The sequence below is a fragment of the Oreochromis aureus genome, linkage group 5 (genome assembly GCF_013358895.1).
Source record: "Oreochromis aureus strain Israel breed Guangdong linkage group 5, ZZ_aureus, whole genome shotgun sequence".
Classification (NCBI taxonomy): domain Eukaryota; kingdom Metazoa; phylum Chordata; class Actinopteri; order Cichliformes; family Cichlidae; genus Oreochromis; species Oreochromis aureus.
Window position 1 is genome coordinate 17,398,082 of NC_052946.1, and position 10,204 is coordinate 17,408,285.

Consider the following 10,204-nt stretch of genomic DNA (forward strand, 5'->3'; position numbering starts at 1 on the left):
ACCTCTGTGCAAAATGAAATGGAAACATGGAAAACATAAGAAAAAAAAAGAAATGCTATCACTGGAGCAATTTTAATTTTTTATTTTTTTATGAATTGTATAGAAAAGACAAAAACATTGTTCCATTTCACCAGTGCCAACTGTCTGTTGTTTGTGTCGACTTTGAGCAATAGATGGGGTGAATACTTTAATGGGTGGGTAGCTGGCTGTGTGTAAATGCCCAGAAAACAGCTGGCTGACAATGGCGGGGGCTTTTTTGATAGAAGACTTATAGATAGTGTCATGTTTGCACTATTTAGCGTCTGTTTGCTGGCCTTCCTGTAGAGGCTCCAACTATGGTCAAATGTAAGGAAGGAAAGATTTCTTTTCTATGTGTGTTCTACTTCTCCAGTCCATTTTTGTTCTGTAAAGACCAGATAGCATCCATCTGGCTTTGTGAGTAAATTTGCCTTCAGAGGATCAAAGTCTGTATGTTCACAGTTTTGTAACGACTCTGTCTTAAGTGCATTGTTTTCATTTGATCCTTAGCGTTTCTCTTGTTTTCTTTCTTCAGCCCTTCCCCATCTCTTCTCTGTGCCCTGCTGCTGCTAATGCTACCATTCTGGTTGCTCTGACACGTCCTTACGCTCAGCCTCTGTCCCAAAATGCTGCTTCTGTCAGAAATGTGTCAGCCATATCTTACTGCATGTGAAAAGTAACACAAGTCTTCAGTGTAACTACAATAACAAGTTTTTATTTTGCTTACCTGTCAAGCCAGCGTTATTTTATGCTGTTGTGTATGTTTTGTCTTTAATTGAGAGAGAAGTACAATCATTTTACCGAAAGGACATTTTTGCTAAATCATATGTGCATTTCCAGACTTTTGTTTTGATTAGTCCTTGTTTTTTAAAATGAAAAATGACACATAGCTTTTATAGTACACAATGCATGGAGGCGCAGACTTTCTTCTGAAAAGAGAATAATGTTTAATTTTTGCTGGAGTACTTTACAAACTAAATAACAAATTGTTATAAATAAAGTTGTAAAGATTGTACAGAAAACAAGCCACAGTGTTCTGTGTTTTGTTCACAATCAGTCCTGATTAAACGAGGAATTCATTGTGGAGGATTTAATCATTTATTAGGCAAACAGCAAGTCAGACCATCAACACTGTAGACATGAGATTATATAAGTCTATGTGTTTATGCAAATCTACATTTTATATTGTTACATGATGAAAACTTTGGCAATCCTCAAAAAAAATCATCATTTAGTATTTGAAGATAATATATGTAGCTTATGAAAAAAGTGAATTCTAGCCTTTACTGATCATTTGAAACGTTTGAATTTCAGTGTCTGTTTAAAGAGTCATCTTGTTTTTAAACTCTTTCTAATCCACCTGCACTTTGTATCAAAGACTTCACTCAATGCCTTTGGCCTTTAACTCCTCTTTGACTCTGCTCAGGTACTCAGGGTCAGGATACCCAAAGCTGTGGAAACAGAATATATCCGGGTTTAATATCTAGTATTTTATTATAGTAAACACTGAAAAAGAACAAAAGCAAGAAAACAGGCTACTCTACCGATCTGGTCCTCCTGACGTGGATGTTTTGTGGGGAATGTCATTCCAGGTCACCTGGTTGTCCAGTCCAGTTGTTCTGGATGTCCCAACAGTAAAAATGAGCCTCTGCTGAAATGCTCTTTTCAGCAGTTGCAGCACTTCATTGCCCTCTTTGTTGTCTGGAAGACATGCTGTTCTATGAATACCTGAGTAGAGCTGTCCAGGATTGGGATGTTTTGCCTAAAAAGCAGAATGTAAAGTAAACAATATTAGAAAAATATATATAAAACCACAAAATGAAAACGCAATCATGTTTTATGTTTTAAACAGGGACATAGGCATTCAAATAAAATTGTCATTTACCGTCTGTATTCCACTTGGAATCACATAGTTGATAACTATGGTGCCACAGTCTGAGTATCCAGGGAGGGAAGAGGGTGATGTCTGGTGTGACATTCTTCCATCTGGTTGGTCTCCGATTATCTTACCAAAGACAACTCTGCATACAGGACAGATGGGCCCATTCGCCTCCAGTGCTTGTCTCAGGCAGTCTTCACAAAATTCATCTTTACACTTGAGCTGTTTCTTATTTTTGAATTTATCCAAACATATAGGACACCTTTCATCCTTTTGGTCACCTGCTGTTGTCCCACTGTCAGTTGGTCGGTCAGTGTTGTGCTTCCTGTTTGCTGATTGGCCATTCGACACAGGGTCATTAGAGGCCCCCTCTGATTGAGAAATGCAGTTTGTCTTCATCAGTAAGTCACAGTGAGCCATCCAGTATGGTTGGAAAGCAGATTTGAGACTGCAGTCCTTCATGAAGGAGTGTCCTTCATCTTGTTTGTGTAAAGTTTTCACACCGACTTTTCCTTGATTAATGTCTGATTCTTTGATTTCCACATTAAACCCAGCTTTGATCCTGTCTACTTCCTTGTTGCAAAAGGTAGTCATCGGCCACAAGTCTTTGGTGGTCCTGTCAGTCTTCAGTGATGTGTCTAGATTCTTTTTCTCATACTCTTCAAGAAAAGCACGAGTGTTTGTATGCTGCACTGTATCTCCAAATAACGACTTACTGATGACATCTTGACTATGTCTTGGTCCTTGCACAGTCATTGTTTCACAGGTCAGAGTAACCAAAAGTTTCTTTTTACTTTTCTGGATGGTTTTCAGCGCATCTCTCCACTGATCTGGATCAATGAACTTGAGAGGAATAACTGAGCCACTGGATTCAGTTATACTGTTCTGCATGAGGTTTTCAAACTCTTTTAGAGCATTGTCTGGGCTCCCATGTTTTTTGTCTACTTGAAATTTCAACTTTAACTCCGCTTCAATTTTAACTCCGTTCTCTTTCTCAATACGTTTCATTTCTTCCTTGTACATGTGGTTCACATACCAAAAATGACCCACTGGGACAGAACAAGAGCGCATCTCCTCTTCAGCTGCAGAACCTGCCTTACTCCGTTTTCGTGGTTTAACATGTTCCTGTGAAAAATAGAGTACATATCAGCAGCTTGTTTTTTAATGTAAAATTAAAAAACAAACACAAGAAACTGTGCTACTCTGTTTCCAAGCTGAACTTGGTCCTGGTTTTAAAAATTATTCTAATTCATTAAAAGATCACATAGTTTATTTTAATTTTAATATTAATGTGTTTGATTAATGGCACGGTGCATACATTTTGTAGCTCTGACATGAAAGAAACTCCCATCTGTGCTCCAGCAGAACCTCTGTTACTCTGCTTCCAGGGGTGTAATTTCCAGGGGGGTTAGGGGGGTTATGACCCCCCCCCAATAATCAGACCCAGCCAATATAACCCCCACAATAAAATTATGAATTATCTTGCATAAATAGGCTGTTGATTTTCTTTACTCAGTTGTTACCAGCAAAATAGTTGCATGTTTAATCATGTGGGAATTTACCCAGATTTATTTATTTATTTAGACAGAGATCTTGACCCCTGCAATGTTAAGCACAAAGTTACGCCCATGTCTGCTTCCCTAGTTGAATGTGCTCCTGTTAAAATCACAGTACATAATTTAATTCTATAGCAGACATTAATATTTATTTTTTAATGATTTACTACGCAGCACATACAGTTTGTGGATCTGGCAAAGGTGGGGGAAGGTTTACACAATAATCCTGCGCCTATAATAATGAAGAAAGGCATTCAAGCATATAAAAATCAATCAACGTGTGGTGTCAAAAGTAAAATAAAATACACTACACATACTGAAGATTAGCACTCTGGATATTTAATGATTGTCTTAACACCAAAGTTCCTGTAACAATATTATTTTCTTCTGATTCAGTGTTATTTTACGTACTTGGTTCAAGTCGTAAGTCTCCATGGGCTCTTCCCAGTTCATCTTTCAGATTTTGATCTTCTTCCTTCAAAACACATCAAACACAGACGACATGACAACAGTGTGTTGCACTCAAACAACCAGCAATTCTCCACCTAGCCTTCAGAGCTACACTCCTGGTTGCACTTCACTTTCCAGTTTTCTAATGTCTTACATTTTAACCAAACCTGTAACAACCACAACTTTATATAACACGTTTTATGTATCATCTGAACAGAAATTTATCTTGAAAATCACTTTACTCCACATTAGACTTACCCCTGCCTCGTTAACTTAAACTGTTTTTTCCTCATAAACGAAACTGAAACCTTACAGCTCCACGGTAACGCTCCAACACGCAAGTGCGCCTCTGTCATTTGGGACGGTGTCCTCTGTTGTTTATAAGAGGTCTGTTTGTTCAGTTAAGATGACTGTGGATACTAAACTTCATTTCCAGAAAAGGACACTAATATATATGAATATACAGTGTTGGGGAGTAACGGAATACAAATATGAGTAACTGTATTCCGTTACAGTTACCGTTTAAAAAGGTGGTAATCAGAATACAGTTACTTTGTTGAAATAAATGGATTACACGGCGGTCTTTTCCTGTTTCATATGTTAGGCTGTCCCCTCTCTATTTTTGGTAACTTCAAACAAAACCCAAACAAAACACGTATTAAAAGGCTCTAATGCCTGTATCTAAATCTCGCAGCCCATGTCACCTCTACTTGCACCCGCATAATTACATGAAGAAATACTTGTCAAAATTATTATTCAAAAAATTATTTAATATGAAGGCTGTAGGCAGAGTGTTACAGGCATAGCCCTAAAGAATGTAGCCTCATGGGCTGTGTAGTCCGTGCTGCAGGGAGAATGGACTGCCGTACCCGTTATGTGTCTGTGAGCAAGTACGAATTGTCACCGACCGGAAACAGGAGATGGAAGGATGTAAATATAATAATAACCACTGCAGCCAAAAACAGTGCCCGGTGAGCCCAGTTCTAAGTAAGCTATTAAAACTCGACTGTACACTGTGTTCATGTTTTCCTCCGAAACAATAAGTTCCATTGGAGCAGCCTGTCAACGCCTCTCTCTGTCTGTCGCTAGCAAAGTTGACCCAGACAACAAAGTACAGCTAGTTTCCAGCTATGAGCCCAACATGGAACCTGACGTATTAGCCAGAGGTCCCTTTACTACGGCTCGGAACCGCAAACCTGTTTTATACACGCGCGGAATAGTTTTCTATGTGAGATCGTTACAAAAAGTGCAGCCTCACCTAATGTCCACCCTACTGTTATTCATTTTATATAAAGATTTTAAAATCTAGTTGGTATTGGTATGGCGAGTAACCTTCAGTAATAGTAATAAGTCACACAGCAATAGTACATTCATGTAGCTGTAAAAAGCATGATAATATATTAAGTAATCCAAAGTATTCAGAATACGTTACTCTCATTGAGCAACGTAACGGAATACGTTACAAAATAACGTATTCATTTTGGGGCATGTATTCTGTAATCTGTAGTGGAATACATTTTGAAAGTAACCTTCCCAACACTGTATCTCTCTATCTCTCTCCCTCTCGCTATCTATCTATCTATCTATCTATCTATCTATCTATCTATCTATCTATCTATCTATCTATCTATCTATCTATCTATGTATATATATATATATATATATATATTTACACACACACATACATATATATATACACACACATATATATTAGTGTCCTTTTCTGGAAATGAAGTTTAGTATCCACAGTCATCTTAACTGAACAAACAGACCTCTTATCAATAACATATATATATGTATATATATGTATACATAGATATAGGTTCCCAGTTCAGTTCGTGTAAGCTCAGTTGTGATAAATATCTACTGTACCTACTATACTGGATGATAACTCATGCGACAGCTAAAATGTATCATTCAGAATACACTGAAATGTTCTGTTTGAGATTTTCTTTAGTGTAAATCAAAAACATTTTATGATAATATCTTACTAATTCTGCACAAGTTTAACTTGCTATAGAGAATTTCTGGTGTTGTGTTTGTACTTTTATAAATGAGCATTTCTGCCACCACTTAAAAAAAATGTGTTGAACATTGTGCTCCCATCCTAAAAATGATCCTCGATTCTTTGCAGTTACAGATAAATGAAATCTTATTATGCAGATTCAACATGCGGTGAGAAAGATCCTTTAATATACAGTATTTCACATTTGCATTACAGTAAGTCTAAATCTAATATTTATGCATTATGGATTGTTGTGTTAAAAAGTATGGAGACACAAAATAAAAGTAAAGCCATTTCACACAAACAAACATGCAACGCTTGTTTACTTTTTGTTTAAGAAAAAATTGAAAAAAACAATTTTTTCAAGGCATAATTCAAAGATACATGGTAAAATTATGAAATATATCAATTCCATTGTAGGCATGCACATAACACAAGATTTAAGCACTAAATTAAGATTACAGCCATGGCCATGACCAACCCCACATTTCAGTAGCAGTATTGGACTGGGAGATGTTCATGGGAGATGTGGCAGTTCTCTGATACAAATAAAGAAGCTCTCTGACAGCATGGCTCTCCATGGAGGCATTTCCTTCATCTCTCTTGTATACAGCTTTGACATTGACTTTGCCTTGACCAATGTCTGATTCTTTCAAGTCCACATTAAACTTATCTTTGATCTTTGCTACCTTCTCACTGTAAGAGGTAATCATCACCTTCCAGTAGCTCTCCTCCATTGTTAGTCCCATATGCATGAGATGGTCTTTGGTGGTCATGTCAATCTCCAGTGATGTGTCTTGAGTCTCTCTTTCATTCTGTTCATGAGAAGCATCTGTGTTTCTTTTCTGATGTGTATCTGCATTTAAGAACTTTCTGATAGCCTCTTGACTTTGTGTTGGCCCACGTACAGTCATTGTTTCAGAGGTCAGAGTAACCAAAAGCTTGTTTTTCTTTTTCTGGATGGTTTTCAGTACGTTACTCCACTGATCTGGATCTCTGAACTTGAGAGGAATAACTGAGCCACTGGATTCAACTAAGCTTTTCTGGACAAGGTTTGCAAACTCATTTAGAGCTCCATCTGGGCTCCCATGTTTTTGGTCTACTTCAAATCTCACCTTCACATCTGCCATGATTTTAACTTCATTCTTTTTCTCTATACGTTTCAATTCCTCTTCATACATGTGGTTCACATACCAGAAATGACCCACTGGGACGGAACAAGTGCACATCTCTTCCAATGTAGAAACTGTGCTACTCTGTTTCCCCACCTGAACTTGGTCAAAAAATTGAGCAAGAGAACCATGTGTATTTGTTGTCTGCATTGCATCTCCATATAAGCACTTACTGATAACATCTTGACTTTGTGTTGGCCCACGTACAGTCATTACATCAGAAGTCAGAGTAACCAAAAGCTTACTTTCCTTTTTCTGGATGGTTTTCAGTACTTTGCTCCAGTGATCTGGATCTATGAACTTGAGAGGAATAACTGAGCCACTGGATTCAGCTAAGCTTTTCTGGACAAGGTTTGCAAACTCATCGAGAGCACCGTCTGGTCTCCCATATTTTTGGTCTACTTCAAATCTCACCTTCACATCTGTCATGATTTTAACTTCATTCTTTTTCTCTATACGTTTCATTTCCTCTTCATACATGTGGTTCACATACCAGAAATGACCCACTGGGACGGAACAAGAGTGCATTTCTTCACCTGCAGAAACTGTGCTACTCTGTTCCCCCAGCTGAACTTGGTCAAAAAATTGAGCAAGAGAACCATGTGTATTTGTTGTCTGCATTGCATCTGCATATAAGCACTTACTGATAACATCTTGACTTTGTCCTGGCCCACGCACAGTCATTACATCAGAAGTCAGAGTAACCAAAAGCTCACTTTCCTTTTCCTGGATGGTTTTCAGTACTTTGCTCCAGTGATCTGGATCTATGAACTTGAGAGGAATAACTGAGCCACTGGATTCAGCTAAGCTTTTCTGGACAGGGTTTGCAAACTCATCAAGAGCACCGTCTGGTCTCCCATGTTTTTGGTCGACTTCAAATCTCACCTTCACATCTGCCTTGATTTTAACTTCAGTCACTTTCTCTATACGTTTCATTTCCTCTTCGTACATGTGGTTCACATACCAGAAATCATCCACTGGGACGGAACAAGAGTGCACCTCTTCTCTAGGGGCATTACTTTGTTCACTTTTTTGAACCCGTTCCTGTTAAAAAATACAGTACATCACACATACAGTACAGTACATTTAATGGAATGGCATATAACATTTCTGTTCCATTTTTTGATGCTTTATCACATCGTACATACCGTTTGTAACTCTTGCAGAGATGCAGAAAGGTTCATTAAAGCATCCTCTGGTACTTGTGTATCGAGCTGTGGAGATGACAGTGTGAGACTGATGGATGTTATGGTGACTGATTGTCCATCCCTCCCAGTTAGTGTTTGGTTATTCAGTTTCTGAAGATCAGCCAGGGCTTAAAAGACAAAAAATGAACTCTTTTCTAAAACCAATATAAATATACTGAATTAAGTCAAAATATACTTTTACTGAATAATTCAGTAAGGTTTTATTGAATAAGTTAAGAAAGACTATACTGCACCTGGAGCTGGTTTAGTCTTTACCACAACACGGCCATCTTTTAAAGTCCTTTCCACTGAACAGTCCACCTTATGTTTGCATTTGTTGAACCAAGACTGAAGCATTTTCTCTAGACTAGTCTCTAGCCTCTTCACTTTTTGTGGTTCTTTAGGATTTATCCACTTCAGTGAGAGAACAAATAGAACTTCTTCATCATCCTGTGATAGAAACATAATAAAACACTAAGATTTTTAATTTAATTTAATTTTCATTTTTAATTTATTTAAACAAGCTTAGATCTTTCTAACATTGTAAACATAAATGTTTTAGTGTGCATTTCTCATATATATAGTATATATAAATAATGTGAGATTAACTACTTTTATCATAATTTCAAAATTGTCACGTTGTCATCTTAAAACTCTAGATAGACTAAATACAGTTGTATCAATATATGTTGGATGTTACCGACTGTTAGTAGTTTACTATAAAACCGTAAGGGAGGAAAGTATTTGTAACTATAAAAGAAAATCAATGTGTCGAAATGCTGTTTTTCTTAACTATTGTATGTCTTCTATTGTAGCAAGTCACTGTGAAAATGTATTGATCATGTTTAATGCCAGTGCTCCTTTTAAAACTATTTTTCAGTCTGATGCAGTGTTGGTTGGCTGGTTCATAGCCGTGGTTTCTGCAACTTACGACTTTCATGCGCTCAGCTTCATAGACATTCGCTGACATTGTGACTTTTTCCCTTCAAAACACACCAAACAAACAGCTTAGGCCCACGAAACAAAATTACGTTTTTATTCAAACATTCAAAAGTTCTTTATCTGGTGAATTTTAAAAAACATTTTCTCAGTAGGCCATTGTTCAAAATGGCGTACTGAGAAGCGTTTTTATCTCTTCACTTCATTTCCTTAATGCAAATATTTTTTTTTTTATCCGTCATATTTAATTTAACGTTATGTTACACATTGTGCTTACTGAATCACATTTACTGCTCGTAAATATGAAGCTTCCACTTACCTTTGCTGGCTACTTTAAAAAGTGACTTTTGCTGATAAATGAAAGCGAAACCGTTCTGCCTCCACAACAAGAGCAGCGTCACGGTGATCGCGCCAAATTTTTAATGTTTTTTTTCTTTTGCTGCACAAATAAAATCCGTTGGCTCAGTTAAAATGGCTGTGGAAATAAACTATCTGTTTATGTTTGACTTGCTTATTATTCGCTAGATATTTCAGATAAAGTTTACAATTGATGTGAAATATGGTGTGTTAAATGCCTGCCATTGTATGTATGTGTATCTCTCTGTGTGTGAGGTGGTGTAAAGTATAGTGAAAAAGTATATGCTCCCTTCCTGGTTACTTGTTGTTTTGTTTGTTTTCATATTTGTCACACTGACATGTTTTAGATCACCAAACACATTTTCGTATTAGGCAAAGAGAACCTGAGTTTATACAAAAATTCTGTTTTTAAATCATGATTTCATTTATTAAGTTTTTTTTTAACCTACCTGACCATATATGAAAAATGAATTACTCCCTAAACCTTATTACTGGTTGTGACACACTTGTGAACTACCATCGACCATGAGTCTTTCACATTGCTGTGGAGGCTCATTCTCATTCTTCTTTGCAAAATTATTACAATTCAGCCACACTGGAGGGTTTTCAAGCATGGGCAACCCGTTTAAGAAAATGTCAAA

General features: G+C 37.1%; 1 protein-coding gene across 1 annotated transcript; it reads right to left on the reverse strand.

Moving 5' to 3' along the window:
- Window positions 1-1,100: 1,100 nt before the first annotated feature.
- Window positions 1,101-9,812, reverse strand: LOC116326632. Its single transcript, XM_031747980.2, has 8 exons — window positions 9,526-9,812; window positions 9,199-9,250; window positions 8,522-8,717; window positions 8,229-8,395; window positions 6,370-8,124; window positions 1,904-3,022; window positions 1,563-1,780; window positions 1,101-1,469 (listed from the first exon to the last, which is right to left on the reverse strand). The coding sequence occupies exons 2-8, from the start codon at window positions 9,235-9,237 to the stop codon at window positions 1,400-1,402; spliced, it is 3,564 nt and encodes a 1,187-aa protein (XP_031603840.2). The 5' UTR covers window positions 9,238-9,250; window positions 9,526-9,812; the 3' UTR covers window positions 1,101-1,399.
- Window positions 9,813-10,204: the final 392 nt, after the last annotated feature.